Source organism: Gracilinanus agilis, chromosome 3, assembly GCF_016433145.1.
Source record: "Gracilinanus agilis isolate LMUSP501 chromosome 3, AgileGrace, whole genome shotgun sequence".
In the NCBI taxonomy this organism is placed as follows: Eukaryota; Metazoa; Chordata; class Mammalia; order Didelphimorphia; family Didelphidae; genus Gracilinanus; species Gracilinanus agilis.
The window spans coordinates 343,511,770-343,535,903 of record NC_058132.1 but is presented as its reverse complement, the minus strand read 5'-3'; the positions used below and the strand labels follow the sequence as shown (position 1 = coordinate 343,535,903).

The 24,134-nt window shown below is 38.4% G+C and overlaps 1 protein-coding gene across 1 annotated transcript in view; it reads right to left on the bottom strand.

The window, feature by feature from the left end:
* Positions 1 to 6,618: 6,618 nt before the first annotated feature.
* The window catches only part of LOC123241547 (solute carrier family 15 member 2-like), a 91,917-nt gene continuing 74,401 nt past the window's right edge, over positions 6,619 to 24,134 (bottom strand). Inside the window, exons 15-22 of the mRNA XM_044669167.1 lie at positions 21,936 to 22,070; positions 18,683 to 18,847; positions 12,109 to 12,155; positions 9,915 to 10,025; positions 9,642 to 9,738; positions 8,379 to 8,525; positions 7,982 to 8,086; positions 6,619 to 6,780 (exon numbers count right to left, since the gene is read on the bottom strand). Coding sequence (XP_044525102.1) covers positions 6,619 to 6,780; positions 7,982 to 8,086; positions 8,379 to 8,525; positions 9,642 to 9,738; positions 9,915 to 10,025; positions 12,109 to 12,155; positions 18,683 to 18,847; positions 21,936 to 22,070 — 969 coding nt within the window. The remainder of the gene's footprint in view (positions 6,781 to 7,981; positions 8,087 to 8,378; positions 8,526 to 9,641; positions 9,739 to 9,914; positions 10,026 to 12,108; positions 12,156 to 18,682; positions 18,848 to 21,935; positions 22,071 to 24,134) is intronic.

Sequence of the window (24,134 nt, the reverse complement as noted above, 5' to 3'; positions counted from 1 at the left end):
TATTTACTCAGGTTTTTCTTGGTGTCCCCTACTCTTCCTCCCCTCTTTCCCACCCCCCATGTCATCTTAGACCATTTAGCATCCTATCCTCTCCCTATGAATTATTCTTCTGGTTGCTATAATAGTGAAAATTATAATAGTGAATAGAGTTCACTACAGAGAATTATACATAGCATTTCTCCACCTCATAATACAGATAATTAGATCATATTTACTCCCTTAAAGAGTCAATTTTAAAAGATTATGAGTTTTCTTTCTTTTCCCTCTGTTTCTTATTTACCTTTTCATGTTTCTCTTGATTTTTGTGGTTGGGTATCAAACTTTCCATTTAGTCCTGGTCTCATTTGTGCAAAAACTTGGAAATCTTCAATTTTGTTGAATGCCCATACTTTCCCCTGCTATTAAAATTTTTAAAAAAATTTATTTCCAGGGGGCTAAGTAATATTTTTTTCTGGAAAGGGGGTGGTAGGCCAAAAAAGTTTGGGAACCACTGCTTGAGAGGATGAAGTAATGGAAAGAAATTCTGTGATGGGTGGGGAGGCACTTATTCCTCAGAGCCCTATCTCAGACCATTCTAATTTGAGGTCTTTCACTCAGAAATGTGGGGGAGGGCTCTTTTCTGGGGAGACTGTGGCTCTTTCTTTAGGTAAGCTAGGCCTTCCTGCCTCCAGTGACCCACTTTCTTACAATAAAAACAATTGTAGTCCATTTGGTCAAATCACTGCTATTGGGGCCTATACAACCTGCTGCCTCTATAAGTGGATGAACTGGAAGATCATAATCTTATCGGTCTTTTTGGTTTGCTCTGAAGGTAAGGTGCTTTGGAACTGGTTGGCTCCATATAAGATAATATGTTTCCCTAGTCTGCCAATCTAACATAAACCTCTTGACTAGGTCAACAAGTTCTTCATGAAATCCATCAATTAAAAGAGAATTAAAAGTAAGGAAGTTAAAGGGATCATCATGCCTCAATTCCAAGAGGGCATCAAATGAGTGGAATAAATGGTCATAAAATTTATAAACACTTTTCCCAAGATTTTGCTTGATGGCTCGTACTTTAATTTACAGATTGGGGGAAAGCCTCAGGGATAGCATCAAGGAATTTTCCCCCAATCTTCTATGCTCTTTTTTTTTAAACCCTTAACTTCTGCGTATTGGCTCCTAGGTAGAAGAGTGGTAAGGGTAGGCAATGGGGGTTAAGTGACCTTTCCAGGGTCACACAGCTGGGAAGTGTCTGAGGCCAGATTTGAACCTAGGACCTCCCATCTCTAGGCCTGACTCTCAATCCACTGAGCTACCCAGCTGCCCCTATGCTCTTTTAAAAGCAACACTTTGCTCATCCTTACATGGATTGGACCTCTCTAAGAGGGTCATTCCACTGGGCTATACAATACCAAGCATCTGTTGGTCCAAGTAAGATTTGAATAAACTGATATAAATCAGACAAACCAGGATTATAAGTTGAAAGAATGACCTGGAGCTCTTGTTTAAAAAAACAAGGGGTGTTCCCTAGCTTGGGGAAAGTCATTTGCCATAGAACAGAGTTCTGCCTTTGTTCAGGGAGTGAAAGAACAAGTTGGTGGATAGGTTGGCTCAATAAGGAATTCTTTGTGTCCTTATCTGTGCCCATTTTAGCTTTCTCCTTAACTTCAAATGGGAATTCAGAGATGGGCAAAAGGATATATAGCAGTGAAGAAGGACTAGTTGTCTGGCATTCCTACAAGTCTCTTATTTCTTGCTTAAGAGTTTCAGTTATCTGCTAGTGATCAGTCAATATAGCTTGCACATCAGACTGCAAGGAGCTGAGTCTGTCCTCTGCTTTCCATTTCTCTATTTTCATTTTACTCATTCTTTTACCAAGGCTAAATTATTCTTTTAGACTTTTAGGAGTCTCTATTTATTAAGTGCATCTTACTCTGGTGCCTTAATTTTCTTTCCTTCCTGGTCTAGAGTTTTCTCAAAATCATTTTTATTACAATCAAATGTACCCCCTGTTGACCAACAGTGTAGAGTATCTTCTTTAGTAATACACTGCGAATTATTAAGATGCTAGTTTAGGTCCAATGAACCAAAAACATATCCACTGCTACCATGTTCTTTGGCAACTCCTTTTTGCTTGCCTGATTTCCCATAGTTAAAAGGAAATAACTGAAATAACACATTGTTTTGAAGCCAAGAGTTTTCCTAGAATAGACAGGTCCTCTCTTCAGTCATGGAGTTCACTATTTCAAGGGAAAAAGTTCAACCAAAGGCAGAAGTTCAAGGAAATCAGAAAAGGGAAAGGGCTCTCATTACTGTCTGCAGAGCCCAAACTGAGTTGAGGCACAAAAGTCCTTTGTTGGATCTTGGGGAGCAGGAGTGGCTTCCATTATCTTTCCCACTTTGCCACCAATTAATATTAACTTAGAAAACCAGAGAGCAGTAAAGTTATACTTGTTAACCCTAAATAAAACCAAACAGCAAAAGTCTCCTTCAACAAAGATGTTTATTTCTTGAGAGAAAACACGACATATGAATCAACACTTGGAACAAGGGCCAAGTTCAAAAAGAATTAACAGGCTTTTATAGTATTTTAAGATAGGGGTGAGGGAGTCCCTAGGATTGAATAATGAGAAACTTCTAGCAACAAGAGACATTCACCAACAGTTTGGAATGTAGATCAGGATATGACTTCAGTAATGATGTAAGACAGCTTACAGAGGCTCAGGGACCACTCAGGCTGGTTTGAATCAACCTCTTGAAAAAACATCTGCAAGGTTATTTTCAGGGCATGTGTAATCATTGCCTTATTGGATTAGTTCTGGTGATCCTCACTAGTATCTGAAAAATAAGGCAGTGTTAATAAATGACACAAAGCCATTAGAGACAGGATCATACACAGACCCACTGGAATTTTAATCATATTCAGAACTATATCCATAGGAGAAACAGGCTACATGGATAAAACTTGCCAATCATTGGTTTATTGAAGGATATTCTTTGAGGGCAGTAGAAGTCTCAACACAGATGGAAGTGAGATGAAATTCTGTTCAGATCTCTCAAATTGTCTTTATCTCCTATCTAAGAAGGTAAAGATTTGTAATCTCTGAGCAGCCAGAAAAGAGGATGGGGAAGCAATAATTCCCCAAAGGTTAGTGGGGAAGGGTAACTCCAGGGGTTCCTGAAAGAATTACAAGACCAGAAATAACTTTTCATAAGGGCTAATGCCAGCTTACTGGGGCACAGGGGTAGAGATGGGAAAATTGGAAGGGTAGAGGATGATTGGGGGACAAAAGGTATCTCATACACTCTCCCTTTTTATACAAAATGTATCCCATCTGACACAGATGTTTCAATTTTTCTAGTTCCCTTTGTGATCAACTGAATGTAATGTTGAAAGTGGTATTCAGGGCTCATTCTCCCTATCTCCATCTTTTGGGTCGAGTAGTATCGCAGTTTTTGAAATAGGGAGGTATCTTCCAGTTGGTTTAGGAATGGAATCACAAAATAAGTTAAATGTAAGAAGGAAAATAAAGTATCCTAAGGAATTTTTCTCCTGTATAATTTGACGACTGACAAAGGGGATGGCCTTGGGGGTTTTCTTACTAGTGGAGAATAATAGCTCCTTTGCTTTTATATAACAATAGCTCCACTGCTTTCTCATTGGATTTTATATAAGATAGCTGACTTAGTTTCCATTTCAGGACAGGTGGAAAACTTTTATAAAGATTCTGTTGAGAAAAAGGCTTCTCTATACCAATATAAGCTACCCATAAATGCATACATTCTCTATCAAGCAATAATAATTCATTTACATCCAGGAAAAAAAAGTTTGGCACTTGCAGATAAGTCAACAAGCCAAGGTAATACTTATTAAAGGCCTACTATGTGCCAGCTAGCACAGTAGATAGAGAGCTTGACCTAGAGACAGGAAGACATCTTCCTGAGTTCAAATTTGGCTTCAGACACTTATTAGCCAAGTGACCCTCGGCAAGTCACTTAACCCTGTTTGCCTGTGTTCCCACCACTCAGTTCATGAGTGTTCAAGAAAACAACAATGAGAATTAGAATTTAGATAATAAATAAGAGGTGGCTTCCTAGAATAGAAGTAACTTGAATAAAGACCTGGAGTATGAATGGTATGTATATAGATGGGAAGAACATGGTAACAAGAGAGTAGTTTCCATGCAGGTGTGAGGAGATGGCCATCTTAGGAGGAAGAATGCCATAAGGAAAACTGTGAAAAAGAGTGAGTGAAAGGGGTTTGAAGGAGACTGGCCTGGCCTGATAAGAGAAAAGGCAAAGTGTTCATGTTAGTATTTTGAAATGAGTTTAGTCAACAGGTATTTTTAAGAGTCTACTATGTGCCAGGCATTATGGTGATAGGCGAAGTGGGACCCAATTCTTGAGCATGTTTAATACTAAGATGATTTTGGACTTGAAACAGTGGGCAATGGGAAATGATTGTAGGTGATGAGTAGGAAAATGACAAAGGTTCATGGTTAATTGGACTGGAATGGTAAACAACTTGGAGTAGGGAAACCATATAAGATGCTATTCTAAGCATAAGGGTCCAGGCATATGGTCATGTGAGTCTGGTCATAGTAGGAATGGGAATAAGAGAGAACCAATTCAAAAGAGACTACTGAGGAAGAATTGAAAGAACTTGTGAGACTAGATGACAGAGGGTAGCAAATAGGTAGGGAAATAAAACTCAGAAGTTTCAGAGTGGCGATGGTTGCCTATTTGGGCAGGGGAATGTGGGAGATGTAAGAACAATGACTTTTCTGTAGACGGGGCTCACATCACTGTCTCCACTTGATAGATGTGAAAACTGAAGCACTAAATTACTTACCTAAAATTACAGTGCTCGTCAGTGATAAAAAATAGTTTCAAAAAAAAAAAAAAGATGAATTCTTTTGACTCTTGTGCCAGTGATCTTTTCATTTGAACACTCTTTTCCTAGAGCCACTGTATTCATTCCAGTATCTTGTTCTTCCATTGTTTGAGAATAGGGTAACCAGAGGATCATTCCAGGACTCTGGATGGAGTTCAAAGAGAACTTTCCTAGCTAATATCAGAGAAATATTCTGAATTGTTTCCCCTTTATATCCAAGTTATTTCCTTTTCACTCCTAATCTGACTTCAATAGATTGAGAAACAGGATCCTTAAGGAACCAACAATGAGTTTATGAATCCAGTAAACCTCAAACCCAAGTATAGGCATACTATATATGCATATGTATATCTTATATATATATACATATACATGTATATACACACACACAATATATATATATAAACATACACATACACACACTTCTTCACACTATAGGTATCTCTAAAAGGAACCTGAGCCTTTATATACTAATTTTCCCAGAATTTGAAGACTTTGACATCAAACCATTAATGTGTCCCTGTAAAGCCAGCCCTGTCAGTGATTTTAGCCTAAATCCCTAAAACCTCTTTCAAGAAGACTGCTCTGGCTATTCCAGTGCATATTCATCATTCCTTTCTTTGAATTCCTAATGCACAAATGGCCAATCTCTGCATGGTTCTCTAAATCAGCATTTCTGAAACTATGTTCTGTGGAACTCTACTGTTGAATCTTTCAGTCCCAAGAATGGTTTTATTTAGCCTTCCTTTTAGAGACAGTCATGGTCAAGAGTTTGGGGAGAAAAGTACAATTAATTATTACTTTTAATCTTACTCTAAATTGTATCTTTCTTTTAAAATTTTCATGAAAATTCTAGAAGTTAGTGAGGTGATGTTTGATGCTTATTCTAATAGGTTTTTTTTAAAAAAGGATAATTTTGCTTATATATTCTATGTTTTGACATTTCCTTTTTAGAGAAGAAATTACTACACCTAGCCATAACCAGAAAAAAGCTTCTGAAGAGCCAACTTTGAAAACCCAAACATATAAAGTCCTGGCAAAAATCATACATATCTGTTGTTTTGAATACCCAGCTAGATCACAAACTCCCAGAGGCCAAGCCTTCTGTCCTACTTTGTATTCCCCAAAAGGGCCCAAAACACAACTTTCGGTACATAGTACTTGCTACTTACCTGGTTAAAATAATAGAATTCTGCTGTTGTCTAGGACTGTCCCCAACAACAACAAGGATCCCTTAGCCACAGGTTCAACTACTATTATAATGCAGCAAGGTACAAATATACATGAAAGTGTCCCTTTTTAACTGTGTTGGAGTCCCTTACCTCCCCCACCTTGCAACTCCCCAAATCTCTAGAGCCAGTTACAAACCCATTAATGGGCACTTTATTATGTTCTTCATGTTCCTTTGGACAGCAAAGCAGTCATTATCTGCTCAAAATTCAGCCACATATTGTACTTATCAAATAAACAAGAAGACCCAGTCACAGAATGACCAGGGCCTTGATCGGAGTTATACAAAGAAGTGAAGAAAATCCAGCTGACTCTTCAAGCTTGTGTGAATGCTCCCTTCTGGAAGCCCTGATGTTCATCCCTCTATGGGAGCTGATTCCCTCTCATGCCACCGGCAGAGAGAAGGCTGTGCTGCGCCTTCAGCTGGAGGGAGACGGTTTCCCTCTAGGAATGTTGCATGAGACTGACAGAATGAGGGATTGGGTCTGGAGAATAGGGCCATCAAGGGGCTGTTAGAGCTGCTGGGACACAAGAAGATCCCCAGGCTCTCCATCGGGACGTTCCTTGTGGCTTTTCTGCTGTCCCTGATTGAAGGGAATATAGTAGTAGCCCATAATGGAGAAGACGAAGCAGACGACAAACAGGAGGCCAGAAAAGAAGATGAACTCAACCCACTGAGAAAAGAGAAGGACAGCAATTGGTTAGAGAGCACGGTCATGGGTACATGGGAAGAGTGATTAAGAAAATTGGGAAAGCCAAGGAAATAAGCCAATTCTCATCTGGACTCCAAAGGAACCCAAGTAGAGGTCTAGGAAAAGAACAATTCCAAGAACCCCAACCCAGGAATCACAGGGAAGATTTGATGAGAATGGTGTTCATAGCTGTATACAACAGAGACCTGCAACCCTCTCCTTCTGTTCTATGTACATAGAAATGTCCATGTTATTTCCTGTTTGTTAAGTTTGGAATAAAAATAAATAAGAAATTTTTGAAAAAGTGAACAGTTCTCAAAGTGGCAACTGAAGAGCCTACTTCTAGCTCATTTCCCTGACAGAAAACACCCATGCAAAAAGGACACCAGCTCTTCTCCATCAGCAGGGTTTCTGGCCTCCTGCTCTGTTGTGCTGCCATACTACTACAAGGGCATACTACCACAAGAAGATAGGAACACTGGGGTGATAGCTTTAGATGTCTTTGGGACAGAATGGGATGGAATCCAAGAACCAGGGGGTCGCAACTTCTCCAATCCTATGGCTCTAACATGAATTTCCCCTCTCTGAGTACAGAGAGACAAGTCTTCCTGATCTTAGAAAGCTCCCCAGAAAGAACTTAAGACAGCTTTTCCTCCTCACCTTCTCCATTATCTAAAATGAGCAACCCTCACCATCAGGCAGTTTGTTATATCTAAAGCAGGTGCCTCCAAAATTACTTTTTATCTAATTTTCTCTTAGTTCGAGCTTAGTGGAGGCAGCTAATATTACATGGGCTTTTTTTTTTAGGCTTTATAGATCTTTTATCTTCCTAATATCCCTGTGAGAGAGAGGGGCACATATTTGCTTATGAAAAAAACTGGGGCAGGTACAGAAAAACAACATGGCTTATTATTATTATTATTATTAGTATTAGTATTATTATTTAAAGCCTGACCTTCCATCTTAGAATCAATGCTATGTACTGGTTTCTAAGGCAGAAGAGCACTAAGGGCTAAAAAATGTGGTTTAAATGACTTGTCTAGGACCTCACATCCAGGTAATTCCAGAGGCCATATTTGAACCCAGAACCACCTATCTCTAGGCCTGGGTCTTTATCCACTGATCCAGCCTCAAAAATATAATTTTAACCAAAAGACTCATGACCCAGAACTTGGAATCGTACCTGTATCAGAAAAACAGACCTTGCCACAATGACCACAATTAAGTTTCCTATGTAGACTGTCAGCAATCGGGCTGCTTGTAGCAACGACTTCATGCTGGGAGGAGACTGGAAAGGATACAAGAAAATGTGGTGAACAAGGAGATTCTGGGCTCATTGGGGTCTGTGTCTCAAAGAGAATGGACAAACGTGTCTTGCTGTTTTAGCCTCAGACTACCCTGCCTTTCCCCAAAACCAGACCCTGTAGGCTGCATTAAAATGTCTCTGCTTGCAGAATTGGCTTTCTGTGCAGGGTCTTGGGTAAGGGGCACTCAGTTAAGGAAGTTTCAAGTCTCTAACTCATCTGAATTCCCAATTTGTGCCACTCAGTTCCCCCAAGTCAGCTGCTACAAAGACTTACCTCAGTGTAAGTGAATTCAAAGCTGGTGACAGAGAACATGACCTCCCCAGCTGTGATAAGCACATATTGTGGCATCTGCCACAAGATAGACACCTTGTTGGCTGGAATGTTCTTGGTTTTCCAGGCCCAAGGGCCCTGTCCAGACTTCTACAAAAAAGGAAACAGGAAAATATATCAATTAGCTATTCCAATAACACACACTTGTCTGCCAGCAACAGATACTGCTTTCTGACAGCTTTTTAGGTGAGATAATTTTGAATTTATCAGATATCTTCTCCTCCAGGATCACTTCCAGATGAGAGAAAGCATTTAGCAACACTAGAAAATATAAGAGCTACTATATTACATTTCCTTCTTTCACTAAAATTGATGTTTTTGTTTTATTAAAGTAGTTTTTATTTTTTTTTCAAACCCTTAACTTCTGTGTATTGGCTCCTAGGTGGAAGAGTGATAAGGGTGGGCAATGGGGGTCAAGTGACTTGCCCAGGGTCACACGGCTGGGAAGTGTCTGAGGTCGGATTTGAACCTAGGACCTTCCATCTCTAGGTCTGACTCTCAATCCACTGAGCTACCCAGCTGCCCCATTAAAATAGTTTTTAAAGTGTTCAATGTAGCAAAACAACAATTTGTCAGGAATAGAGGAAAATTAATGACCAAATTAACTCCCTTTTTTTCTATTCTTGTAGAGTGAAGCTCTCAGATAACATATCCAAGCTGGGATTCAAACTCAAGTTTATCTGGAATCCTAGTACATTGTTCTTCCCACTAATCCCTGATGCCTCTCCACATATATTGATGGAAAACTGTATCAGGGGGACCATGTTGCCAGGTTGATAACCCTAATCCTATTCCTGTTACTCTGGTCATGATGAGGAGCCTAGCTTTATTTTTATGATGCCCCCCCCACCTCTTTTTCTTTAGATTTTCTAAGCTGGAAGGTTTCTCATAGATCATTTTGTCCAATGCCCTCTTCTATAGATGATGAAACTGATGTACAGGGATCAGAGAAAAAATTTGTTCAAGGTCTTGGAGTAGAAAGCAGCAGAGATAGGATTTAAAGCCAGATCTCTCCTAATCTAATGTTTTCCACTATACCACATTGCCTCTACTCTTCCAAATAAAAGGAAAAGCTGTGTGAAGATGTCTAGCTGTGCCTTCTGCCTTCAACCTTAGCTTCCTGGCATCTTTTTATTGACTATGATTCAAGGGCCAATTCTGTCTTCCACAACCAATTCCCTTGTTAATAGGAAGACAGCAACTCACCTCAACAATGAAGACTGTATAGACTGCGCCAAAGTCAAGCAGACCCAGGTCTAGGAAGAATTCCTCATCATCTGTACTGCACAACACATGATGATATCTAAGGGGTAGGGTGGGGGGAAGAGAATATAGGATTAGAAGAGCCAAACTCTATAATACAGGAAGAACAGTATCCCCATGGTTGTGAATGGCAATGAACAGAGTAGACAAAACTACCTGTGAAACATTTTACAAATATCCCACCCTTCAGAAAAATACTGGTGAGGCTCTACTTACTCTCCCCTTTCCAAAGTTATGTAAGCAGAGACATTATAGTTTCTATCAACAGTGAGAAAGTTGTCTTCGCCCAGGGAGATATTCACTTCCTTGTCCAAAGTGTTCACAAACCTGTAGATGGGGAGAGAAGCACTGAAATTATGGTACCGGACAGATTCTCACTGACACAGAAATAGAATTTGTGATCATCTAGAAGCCAATCTCATTCACCAAGAATAAGTGATGCCAAAGTAATCTCATTTACATTTTTAAAAGGAAGGAAAAAAACATTAATACCTGCTACATGCCAAGCACTATGCTAAACAATTACCCCCCTTTGATCCTCACAACCATCCTGGGAATTAGGTGCTATTGGTATACCCATTTTACAGTTATAGAACCTGAGGCAGAGATCTAGTGACTTGGCCCAGGGTCATACAGCTAATAAATATCTCAGCCTGGATGTGAACTGAGATTCAAAGCTTCCTGACTCCAAGCCCAGCACTCAGTCCACTGATTGCCACTGATAGTTGGTCTGAGTTTCTGACAGGATTACTAGACTGATAGGGCAAAAGGAATTGCACTTTCTTCATGCTTCTTTTAGTTAATAATCATAAATTATTTTGAATTATTTTTATTGGTGCATGTATCATATTCCCTTAATAGGTTGTGAGCTCCATGAAAACATGAAGCATATTTTGTTTTAGGCAGATTCGTGTATATACTCGCACACAAACACCATGCTGACTGTCCTAGGGTAATGAATGGAACTTGAAAGGAGGATTTCAGCCTAACACAAGAAAAAAATTTCCCAATAGGGCTTTCTAAGATGGTGTTCATGAAGAATTAGTGAATTTTCCCTTGCCAGATGGGTTTAAACAAAGCCTGGATCATCACAGTGCAGAGAGGTCATATTAAAAAAGGTTCAAATCTTGGGTAGATGTTGGACTTGATAACCTCTGAGCTGCTTTTCAACTCTGATACTCTCTGGTGTTGGCAAAGGCTTTTGATATACCTCTCCAGGATACTTAGCAGCTTTCCCATTTTGGCGAGTATGCAGAAATAGACAAACTGAAGGAGGAAGGATTTAGGCAGCAGGGCACAGGGGGCCTCCAGGATAGGAAGGCTAATCTCTTCAAGACTGAACTCTGTCATGACCTCTCTGGGACACTTCATGGGGAATGGTAACTTAGCATAATAGGCAATATTGAACTTAAGGGTAAGGAGACTTGGATTCAAATTCCACCAAAAAAATACTTTCTTTGAATAAGTCTCAAGAACCACTCAGAGTTTCAGTTTCTATATAAAGTGAGGGTGCTACTAGGTGGCACAGTGTATAAAAGTACTGGGCCTGGAGTCAGAATCTTTGTTAGTTCAAATATGACCTCAGACACTTACTAGCCAGGTGATCTTTAACAAGTTACTTCACTCATTTTGCCTCAGGTTCCTCCTCTGTAAAATGAGTTGGAGAAGGAGATGGCAAACTATACCAGTATCTCTGCCAAGAAAACTCCAAATGGGGTCATGAAGAATCAGACATGAATGAAATAACTAAACAACTCCAAAAAAGAGAGGGTAATAATATGTATGCTCCATATCTTACAGGTTTAAGTGAAGTATTAGGGATGTAGTAGAAACCAGCACTGAATTAAGTATCAAAAGAGCTACAATCTGGGGCAGTGAATTGGTTCAGTGGATTGACAGGCAGTCCTGGAGATAGAAGGTCCTAATTCAAATATGATCTCAGACTTCTTAGCTGTGTGACTCTAGGCAAGTCGCTTAACCCCATTGCCTAGCCCATATCACTCTTCTGCCTTGGAACCAATACACATACAGTAATCATTCTAAAATGGAAAGTAAGGATTAAATAAAAAGAGAGCTGCAATCAAATCTCTGCTCTGTTCCTTTTATTGTCTGTGTGATCTTGGGTAAACCATTTGAAGTCTTTGGGCCTCAGTTTCCTCACCTTCAAAATAAGGTGACTTGATGATATAACCTCTAAGTTCTCTTCCAATTTTTTTCTTCTATGATCCTAAGCCAGTCTTCTGCCTTTTAGTGCTGCCCTTCCTGTCCTTTCATTTCCCAGGGAAATGCTTGTTTCTCATGCTACAGACACTTCAGAAGTGGCCATCCCTGCTTAGCATATCTACCTGCACCCCTATAGATGAGCCTCAGAACATGCCTCTGTCATCTAGGAATCCCCTGAAATACTTACCTCACAGCTGCCATTCCATTGGCTGGTTTGGTTCCAATGTCTTTCATCTGTAACAAGTAAAACCCAATAAATTTGCTTAGGTGACTACAATCTTCAAAATGCAGTGTGGTAAGGAATTAATTTTTAAAAACCATTTAGCAAAACTAAGCAAAATCTAGGGAAAAGGCTGACATAGACAGTGGTCTACCCTTGTACATAACAAAACAGTGTCTTGCATAGAAATCTGGGGGAGGGCACTTTATAATAAAATGATTAATATGATAGAATGTATAATAAGAGTTTAGGCAGCCACCTTTGCATTAATGGGCCCAAAGCACTCCTGTAACCCTAAAATAAAAGCCCTCTCTTACAACAATAAGATTAGTCAAGTAAAAAAAAAAAACCACGCATTGGCCTCATATGAAAAGGTATGTATTATTCTGCCATGATAGTCTGTCACCTCTCAAACAAGAGAAGGGAAGTATGATTCATCATCAGTCTTCTAAAGTTCTGACTGGTCATTGATCAATATTCTTAATTCTTTCAGAGTTATTTTTCTTTACAATGTTATATAAATTGTTCCTCCTGATTCTATTCACCTCACTGCATCAGTTCATGAAAATCTTTCACGATTTCCTGTCTCTTTCCCAATATCTCATGGCACAAAATATTCCATCATATCTTATATGTCATAATTTGTTCAAGCATCCTCCAATTGATGAGCACCTATTTTGTTTTCAGTTCTTTGCTACAACAAAAAAAATGCTACCACCAACATTTTTGTACATTTGGATCATGATCCTTGCCTTCTTTCTGTAATCTCTTTGAGGAATAAGTCTTGCTCTGGTTTTGCTGGGTGAAGGGGTAACAAGTTTAGTGACTTTTTGGTTATACTTTCAAATTGCTTTCCCAAATGGTCCAATTCACACTCCATCAATAATACATTAGGGAGTCTGTTTCCTAAAGTCTTTAATTAATTCTCATATTCTTTTTTTGTCACCTTTGCCATTCTTTTGGATAAGGTAGAACTTTAGAGTTTTTTAAATCTGAATTTCTCTTATTAGTTATTTGGAGTATTTTTTCATATTATGTTAACAGTTTGCCTTTCTTTTAAAATCATTTATTCATATCCTTTGGTCACTTATCTATTGGGGTGCTTTTATGGAACATAACATTACTGTGTGTGTGTGTGTGTGTGTGTGTGTGTGTGTGTGTGTGTGTGTGTGTAAAATATGGTGTTAAAACTTTTATTTTTTTAACCCTTACCTTCCGTCTTGGAATCAATACTGTGTATGGGCTCTAAGGCTGAAGAGTGGTAAGGGTAGGCAATGGAGGTCAAGTGACTTGCCCGGGGTCACACAGCTGGGAAGTATCTGAGGCCAGATTTGAACCTAGGACCTCCCATCTCTAGGCCTGGTTCTCAGACCACTGAGTTACCCAGCTGCCCCTTAAAACTTTATTACAGAAAGTTTTGCAAAGATTTTTTCTCAGTTAGCCATGTTCTAATTTTAGAACTGAATTGACTTTGTGTAAATGCTTTTCAATTTTATGTAATCATAATTGACCATTTTATCTCCTTTGATCTTCTGTATCCTTTGCTTTGCCAACAAGTTTTACCCTAACTACAGTTATGAAAGATATCTGCTTCCCTGCTCCTAGAATTTGTTCATGATAGGAACTTTTATATCTAGGTTATGTAACCATTTGTATCTTATCATGATTATGATAATTATCAGTCTTATCTATTATGTTGGTCTAAACCTAATTTCTACCAGTCTGCTTCCATATACTTTTTTTTTTAAATTTTAAACCCTTAACTTCTGTGTATTGATTTTATAGGTGGAAGATTGGTAAGGGTAGGCAATGGGGGTCAAGTGACTTGCCCAGGGTCACACAGCTGGGAAGTGTCTGAGGCTGGATTTGAACCTAGGACCTCTCATCTCTAGGCCTGGCTCTCAATCCACTGAGCTACCCAGCTGCCCCTCCATATACTTTTTTATACTCATACTTTTTATACATATACTTTTTTATTCTCATACTTTTTAAGGTTTTAAAAAATATAAAGAGATATTGTATTTCTCAAAAGCACTTTCTGAATTTATTGATGTAGTCATATGATTTTTAAAATTTATTGTTATTAATATTTTCCATTATAATTTTCCAAATACTGAACCAACCATGCCTTCCTGATATAAATGCAAGCTGGTCAGAGTATATAATCTTTTAAAATATTTTTTTATACTTAATTTGCTAATATTTTGTTCAATATTTTTATTTCCATATTCATTAAGGAAATTAGTCTGATTCTCTTTCTCTATCTTTTGTTGTTGCTCAATCATGCAGTCATGTCCAATTCTTCATAACCCCATGGATGGCATCACACCAATACTGTCCATGGAGTTTTCTTGGCAAAGACACTAGTATCGTTTGCCATTTCCTTCTTCAATGGTTAAATGACTTGTCCCAGGTCACATAACTTGCAAATGTCTGAAACTGGATGAATTCAGGTCCTCCTGACTCCAGACCCAACACTGTATCCATTGAGTCATTTAGCTACCTCTTCTTTGCCTTATCTATCCCTGATTAAGATATTAGAACTGTATTTGTCTAATGGAAGACATTTCAGGGGTTCACTTTCTTTTTTTACAAATACTTTATAGAATACTAGATTGTTCTGTGTAATTGGAATCTGAACCCCAGAACTACAATTCCCAGCACCTCATTCTCCTTCTCACATTATGTGCTGAGGTAGGCAGGATATAAATTTTGTGTAGCCCACTTCTCGGTCTCTCTTCCAGTTATCCCCTTTGGTGGAGGTGGTGTGAAGTGAGTGGCAGGAGAATCTGCTCATGTGGCCTTATATTTTGTTAGTGGCCTTATATTATGTGAGATAATTACCCTTTCATTCTTTTACTTCAAGTGATTATTAATAAACTTTATAAAATGTAGTATTTGGAGTATTGGACATTAATTTTAATCATACATTTTTAGCAACCATTATGGGAAAAGAATCCTCAATTTTCTTTTAAGAAAGCCTTTGAGTAAATTTATTGTTTATAGGAGTATATAAATTTTGAAAAACTGTGTTTCTCTCCTGCTTTGGTCTTTCACACCCCACCCCATGATTCTCCCTTGAACTTGTGTTGCTACCACTCCTGCTACTGCTGCTGCTGCTGCTGCTGCTGCTGCCACTGCGTCTCTTGAATACAAGCTGGGAGTCCTTGTGAGCTGCTTTCTGGGCAGCTGGTAAAGTATAAATCCCCCTTTCTCTTCCATTTCTGAGTGCATTGCTTGCTGTGACCTGGTAAACCAGGTGTATTTTCTGTTTTGTTTTGTTTTTTTCTTAGCAACAATTGGCCTCTAAACCTCCTGACTCCTTTCTCCTAGAGGAAGCTACCATCTTGCAGACCAGAATCCTGGAGTGTTGGAGGAAGTTAATAATTTCAGCTCAGTTTTTTTGTTGTTATTAGAAGGTATTAATTATTACTTTAGCCTTATCTTACACCTAGAAGTTTGCTCTCTCTTTAAGGCCTTCCCTAAACCCCCATGTGGATCCCAAGTATGGTAGCCACTTAAACCCTTTTTGCTCTCCCAGACCAGCTCAGCTAAGCCAATTCCATGGTCCATGGGGAAACTAGGCATGTAAATCTGGGAGATTTCTACATGCTTGTTTTACATGGGAATCACAGGGTGGGAATTGTGTAATTGGAATCTGAATCCCAGAACTACAATTCCCAACACCCCACTCTCCTCATATTACGTGCGGATGTAGGCAGGATACAAATTTTGTGTAGCCCGCCTTTCGGTCTCTCTTCCAGTGATCCCTTTTGGTGGAGGTGGTGTGAGGTGAGTGGCAGGAGAATCTGCTCACGTGGCCTTATATTTCGTTACATAATTACCTTTTTATTCCTTTACTTCAATTGATTATTAATAAACTTTATAAAATATAATAATTGGAGTATTGGACATTAATTTTAATCTTACATTTTTTGAATGTTTGATAGCATTCACTTCTAAATCCACCTGAACCTGAGATTATTTATCTTTTTGATTATTTGTATGACTTACAATTTTCGAAATATTAGGTCTTTATAGTTCTCTCTTTAAAAAAAAAAAAAAACCCTTACCTTCTGCCTTAAAATCAATACTATATATTGGTTCCAGGTAAGGGCTAGGCAATGGGGGTTAAGTGACTTGCCCAGGGTCACACAACTAGGAAGTGTCTGAGGCCAGATTTTTTTTAATAAACTTTTTTTTTTTTTAATGTTAAACCCTTTACTTCTATGTATTGACTTATAGGTGGAAGATTGGTAAGGGTAGGCAATGGGGGTCAAGTGACTTGCCCAGGGTCACACAGCTGGGAAGTGTCTGAGGCCGGATTTGAACCCAGGACCTCCTGTCTCTAGGCCTAGCTCTCAATCCACTGAGCTACCCAGCTGCCCCCCTGAGGCCAGATTTTAACCTAGGACCTCCTGTCTCTAGACCTGACTCTCAATCCACTGAGCCACCCAGCTGCCCCTCTACTTCTCTATTTCTTGATCTACAAATCTGGGTAACATATTTTTGTGGTTATGAATTCATTTTGTTTATCAGTTTTGATGGCATGTAATTAGAAAAAGTAGTTTCTAATAATTTTCATTTATTCCTCCTTCATTTGTTGCCAATTCTTTTTCCATTTCTTATTAGAAATGTGGTTTTACTCTTTTTTAAGAAAAAGACTAATGGTTTATATGTTTTATTACTTTATTTCAAGCTACTTTTAGTTTTATTTATAAATTTGAGTGTTTTTTTCTGTTTTCAATTTTGTTTATTTCAACTTTGATTTTTGGAATTTCTATTTTGTGTTTGGTTTGGGTTTTAGTTAATTTGAGGTTTTCTAGCATTTTTCATTTTGTTTTTAGTTCCATGCACAGTTCATTGATTTTAGTCTTTCTCTCTTTTGTTGATGACATGGAAAGATATATAAAAATTCTCCTAAAAATGATATTGTTGCATCCTCAAAGTTTTGGTATGTTGTTTCATTTTTTTATTTGAAAAAAAAAAGAAATATTTTATTTCCTCTTTCCTTTGACCCCAAAAATGTTATCAGCATTTATTTAATTTTGATTTCCTTATTCTACTGTCTTTCATACTTTTAGTGTATAAAAGTCATTAAGATTGTGTTCAATGTGGCTGCATTTGTCTATGTGGTTTTCATGTCTTAGATTTTGGTCAGTTTTTTTTTTTTTTAAACCCTTGTACTTCGGTGTATTGTCTCATAGGTGGAAGATTGGTAAGGGTGGGCAATGGGGATCAAGTGACTTGCCCAGGGTCACACAGCTGGGAAGTGGCTGAGGCCGGGTTTGAACCTAGGACCTCCTGTCTCTAGGCCTGACTCTCACTCCACTGAGCTACCCAGCTGCCCCTTGGTCAGTTTTTGTAAAAGGGCCACAACACCTTTGAGAAACATGTGTGTTTTATTTTTGCTGGTAATTACTAAAAGAGAATAATTCTGTGATTGCCAGAGACCTGTTGTGCCTAAATTTTCTAAAATTTTATTTAATTTCCTAATTTTTGTTTTATCCTTTTTAAAATTAGCTAACATTTATGTAGTGCTTAAAGTTCTGAAGAGCACTTTGCATATATATGCTTTTTCATTTGATCCTCACAATAAGTCTAGGAGGCAAGCACTGTTATCCTCATTTTATAGATGAGGAATCTAAGGTTCACAGAAGTTAAGTGACTTGCCCAGGGTCTTAAAGGTAAGAATTGTCTGACACAGGATTTGAAGTGACATCTTCCTGAATCCAAATCCAGTGCTTTAATCACTGTACCAACTAGGTGCTACTCATTTATCTTTTTATTAGATTTGTCAAGACAGTAAAACCTTCAACTAATACAGTTTCATTGTCTTTCTCCCTGAAATTTGATTAATTTTTCCTTAAAGAGGTTATGATGGTTTATTTAGAGATTTCTAGGAGTCAACTAAAATACTAATTGAGACAACTTCAACAAAGCTGTAGGATATAAAATAATCCCCTTACATTATCCACATTTATTTATATTACCCACACAATCCAGAAGGAACTATGGAGATGGTGGCAAAGTTTCAAAGGACCACAGTTTTAAAGCTCAACAAGAGGCTTTGAAATCCAGCTCCCCTTTTCTTCCTGAGGCACAGAGATATTATGTGACTTGCCTAGAGAGTCACACTGTTATGTAAGTTCCTCCTTTAGTATTAAATACCTTGCCAGCTCAAATCTTGTCATGTCATATTTCCTTTTTTATGAAACTTCAAGGAGAAAGTATAACTTAGGGAAAAATTTATTTTAGGCTTGATATAAAAATAAAAATTTACTTTGCACACATTTTGGTTCTTAAAAATATTATCATTACAAGTGATCCTCATTATTCTTGATTCCATATTTGCAAATTTATCTACTCACGTACTTTTGTATTTGTATATGTACTTTTCTTGTGCTCCACATTTATGCTAATACAAAGTCCCTTTTCCTTCATTTCTTCCCCTTCTCTCCCTTTTTTCTAATTTCTTAAGTCAACAAAACCACCCTTATACTCTATGATTGTTTTATTTCATTTTCTCTGTGGCCCTTACCAAGATGCTGGAGACTCTGCTTCCATTGCCATGAATGACCAAACTGTATCGGCTCTTCTCTTCCACCACATGCTCAGTGCTGACAGATGAGCTACGGGACTGTAGCTGAAATTGGAAGCTTTGGCTCTCAGTGTTCAGAAGGAGTTTGGAATATTTTGGTGTTTGCTGTAGAGAAGGCAACCGTGAGCTCATTAGGTCTTCCATCTTTATTCCCTTCTGGGAATCATGTCAGCATGAAGGGATGGGGAGATAAGAGTGCAGAGATATGTGGAGTAGGGTACTTAGATCGGTCCAAATGGCAAAGGCAGTTTGTAATCTCCTTTCCATCTTTTCAGTCCTTTAGATCTCCAATAGATGATAAGCAGAACAATCCTTCCTCCAACAAGGGCTATTTCAGAACTACATCCAGAACTGGTATAAAATAAAACTGCCCCAGAGCCCTCCATCAACATTCCTACAAATTCCCCCTTCGCCTTTTGGCCACTTCATGAGATATTCCCTTTTAACCTTGATCCCTATTTCTACCAAAGGAAACCTCAAATCTCCATTCCATATCCTCCAACATGTCTAAAAAATGTTGACACCAAGTAGATGGGCCATTTTATACCATTAGGTGACAACATCAATAGGCCACCTGGAAACCACATCAATAAAGATGGAGCTTATCCTTAGTCTCTTAAACCACTCAAGTTCTGGTGACCAAATCCTTGTCTTTTAGGGGAAGACCTTATCTATCCTTTATGGAGGAGGGGGAACCCTGACACATGGTAATCTTATCACAGGGGGATATTGGATTGAGCAGGTGGTAGAGAGCAACCTTGAAGAGGGAGTCTGGTGGATAGGGTTGGCCAGATGATAAGGCTCAATCTCTGCTAGATACAAAGTCCCACTAATTATTGGTGGGTGTGGTGGGGAGGGAAGTAAAGCTAATAAGAAACAAGGGAATACTATAAACTTATTCTGTATCATCCTATATTGTATCCTAGCACAATGCTATGTTTTTAATGAGCTTTACTGAATGTTTATTGCTTACTGATTTTTGCTTAGAGTATAAATAGTAACAGAAAAGAGTACATTCATAGTATATGTTTAACAACCAGCTGCATGATATACTTTTATGTTTAATCAGCATTATTGACATTTTCTCCATCACTTTTTAAAGGCTAATCAATAAAATAATACATCAAACCCTGAAAAAAAATCTCCATTCCACTCTCTCTTTTCTATTGATGGTGGGGCAGTCATAACTTTTCAGAGTAGACGTCCCAAAGAATTCTTGGGAGTTTGCCATCAGTCCTGTCAGTACACCCTTAGGACCTTCTGCTCTGCATCTGAGCCCTCCTATATGTTTTGTCTCACCTTGTTAGAGGGTGAGCTCCTTGACAGCAGGGATCATCTTTTTAAAATTCTTATCCCAAAAGTTAAGTAGAGCACTTGGCACATAGTAGGTGTTTAATAAATGCTTTTTCATTCCTTCATTAAAAACTAAACATAGAGGTAGCCAGGTAGTGCAGGGGTTAGAGTGCTCTTTTTAGAGTCTGGATTAGATATACTGGAGTCTGAACTCGAAGAGTCCCTGGCTAGGACACTTATTAACTTTGTGACCATGGACAAATTACTTAACCTGCCTCAGCTTCAGTTTCTCCACCTATAAAATAAGGATAATAACAGCATCTATTTCACAGGACTGTTGTTGAGGACCAAAAGAATTATCATATATAAAGTGCTCTGCAAACTTTAAAACAATATACAAATGTTAGTTACTATTATTACACAAATTTATTTTTCTTTTATGAGTTCTACATTCAGTTTCTCAAATTCAAATACTAATAAGGAAACCTGTATTTTCTGAGGTTAAGTATCCCCCTTTTTATTCCAATTAAAGACAAATTCAAATTAATATCTCTTTACATCTGTCTCCAACATTTCCATTTATACTTGACTTTGTTTTGCATTTCAATAAATAGGCAATGGAAAAATAGACCTTTGAAAGGATAAATTTTATTGTAGTTAAAATCCTCTAGTAAATTGCTACAATTTGAGGCTATGAAGGCTCAAATGGAATGAAAAAAAAAAATGAGAACTGAAAATCAATCACAATCTTTACTCTGATATTATTTGACAGCAAATCATCAACCTGTTGTACAAAGAAGGGAATACCTCTTCCCCTTCCTCTGCTCCTCTTAGTTAATATGCTTTTGATAATCAAGACACTACTTCTTTATGGAGTTATACCATGCTAATAGACGCAGAAATTTCTGACAGCTTCACTTCAGCAGTCACAGTGCTCTGTTGTAATACTGCTTCTTTTGGTTCATAGATGTTGTGGGTCCTTAGAAAATGTAGCTAAAATATTCATGTCAAGTGCCTTTTAATGGTTCTGATATTGTCATCCTGCCTTCAAAATTGATAAGTCATGGCAATACATCCAAATTTTGGACCTTATACATGACTTAAGCCCCATGACATTAGCTATAGTAGCATAAACTCACCTTACTTCAGTTCTATAATTTCAAATAAAAACAAAATGAGAGAAGGGGCAGCTAGGTGGCTCAGTGGATAGATAGCAAGGACTAAAGATGAGAGAGGTCCTGGGTTCAAATCTGTCCTCAGTAACTTTGGCTGTGTGACCCTCCTAAGCTTTCATACTTAGTATTGATTCTAAGACAGAAGGTAAGGCTTTTTTAAAAATGAGAGGATTGTACTAGGTGATCTCCATTTCTAATACTCTATAGTTATGTTTCACAGTCTAACCTGGATAAATTTACTTTCTTCTGCTTTTGTTTTAATTCCCTAATTTAAAGAAAGAATACTAATAATTCTCCTTACTTGCCCTATTGTTCAAAAAGTGTCTAGGGCAAAGTTTCCTACCTAGAGGTCTATGAATCCCTAAGAAATCCCTGGATAGATTTCAGGAAATCCATTGTTTTGGATGGGGAAACTACATTTTTATTTCAATATAACTGGTTTCGTTTGTAGCCAGTTATATTGTCTTTTATTTAATACTTTAGAAAACATTATTCTGAGAAAGGGTCCTTAGGCTTAACCAGGCTGACAAAGGGACCAATGACAAAAAAGAAGAAAAGGTTACGATTCCCTATTCTAGAGAGACCAGTCAGTTCAGATGCATTGGGACATTTGACTGAAGTGTGATATCTGAAAATGATGATGGGGAAGACACAATGCAACTTAATACAAAATCAACCCAACCCACACCATCACATCACATCTTCCCCCTCCCCTCTCCCTTTACCTGAAAGGACCTCATGGGATTTGCTAACAAGGTGTTACTCTGATTGTTCTGCAATGTCATCTTCACATCTGATTTTGCGAGATTTACGATCTGTAGGAAGCTCTCTCTCTCAGCTGGTTCGGCTGGAGCCATTCTCTAAGGACAGGAGCCTTGTGTCAGAGCCAGGAGAAGACATTTATGGTACTGTTTTGACAACTCAAAGCTCAGCCCTGACCCCTCCAATCTGCCCATCCAAGGAGCCCTAACCCCATGGCTAACAACCTCTGAATAATTTTTCAGTTTTCCCTTTCCTTTGACCCTCCTTCCTCTATTCCCCAACACTCTCCCATCCAAATTAGCACCAGATAATACTGATTCTTTCTCCACTAGATTTCTTAGATTCATATCTTACTTTTCCACGTTCTCTCCTTATCCACATTTCCTTAAGGAGTTTGTTTGCCTTGTTCTGGACCTCTGCTGGGACCATTCAGCCTCCCACAATCTGTGTGGACTCATATTTTAAAGCACAAGAACAGTTCTACTAATACAGGTCCACATTTATATACACAGGAAGATGGTGTGACTGAGAAAGGCTAGTAAGGTTGTATGAAGGAGGCATCTAAAGAAATTGACTTTTGCTGAACTTGACCCTTATGTAAGGGATGCAAAACAAGTAATGTGAGGTTTTCTCTTTAAAAATAAGTATGTAAGGGGCAGCTAGGTGGCTCAGTGGATTGAGAGCCAGGTGCAGAGATGGGAGGTCCTGGGTTCAAATCTGGCCTCAGACACATTCTAGCTGTGTGATCCTGGGCAAGTCACTTGACCCCCATTGCCTAGCCCTTATCACTCTTCTGCCTTGGAACCAATACACAGTATTGATTTGATGACAGAAGGTAAGGGTTTAAAAAAATTGGTAATGATCACTTGTCAGTTATCAGCTGGCAATTTAGGAGAGATCATTTGATACAGAGAGACCTTTTGCACCCTGTTGAACCTGATTCTGGGACTGCCTTAGGTATTTACTTCTTAGCATCTTCCCTCCCCAGAATGTCACTAATGTCTGTAGTGCCAGTTCCTCTCTGCTGCTGGAAGTCTCATATTTAGGTTTTAGAAAATCTAGATCAAGGTTTCCGCACTCTCTTTTGCACCTGTTTCCTCTATTTTCCAAGTATTGTTTCAGTGTTCATAGCTCTGAGCTCTCTTCACAGGGTTCTACTTGGGAAAGCAATTTCTGTTCTAGCCAGGACTAGCTAGAACATTTAGCTAAGTTGCCAAGTTCCCTCAGTAAATTCCCCTCATAAGACTGCTCTGACAATGGGTTTCTGGAGCCAGGGCTCTGCCCTTTCAAAATTATCACCAGATTTTAGCTTCATTACCTCGAAATGTAGCATTTACACCCTGTAGGCCTTTGTCTTTGTGCTTTTAGCCAAGAGTGCATGTCCTATTTTTTCATACTTGTGGTCTAGATTTCTTTGATCACCCAATTTTCGCAAACTTTTCTCTGAGGTAGTTAGGTACCAGTTCTTCATTCTTCAATCTAGCCTTTCGACAATGTCATTAAGGGATTGGGCACCCATTCTCCAAGGCAATATGCCTAAGCTTTTTACTGACTAGAAAATAATTTCAGTGGTTCCCAATATTATTCTCATTTGGAACCAGGTAGTCGTAATGAAATTACTTGAAACTATCATGGACATGTGCTCAGGAGGGCAGACCCTTCCTGTGCCCTCACAACCACTCTATACCTCAATGAAGTTCATTTTCAAGTACAATTCTAATTTCCAAGCACATTGTTTATAATGAGTATTTTATTGCCTTCTTAGTTGGTAGAGGAGGGGATGAGAGAAGGGAGATATTTTGGAATAGAAGATAAACATTTTTTTAAATTCCAAACAGATTCCTCATATGTTATGTCCTACTCTATTTCTAAACTAAGATTATAAAATGGTAAGATTTTCTGTGCAGCTTGGTTCTCTTATTTTAATGGCTGTTGGCTTCATCGTTTATTAATTCTCTTCTTCAAAAACAAAACCAATTATGATCTTAGTTTTCTCCACAAACATAGATTCCTTAATTGTTGCAACACATTTAGAAATCAGAGCAGAGAAGTAATCTATACCATAAGCATAGAATGGATAAGGCATGGTTTTGTTTTGTTTTTTTAAACCCTTGTACTTCGGTGTATTGTCTCATAGGTGGAAGATTGGTAAGGGTGGGCAA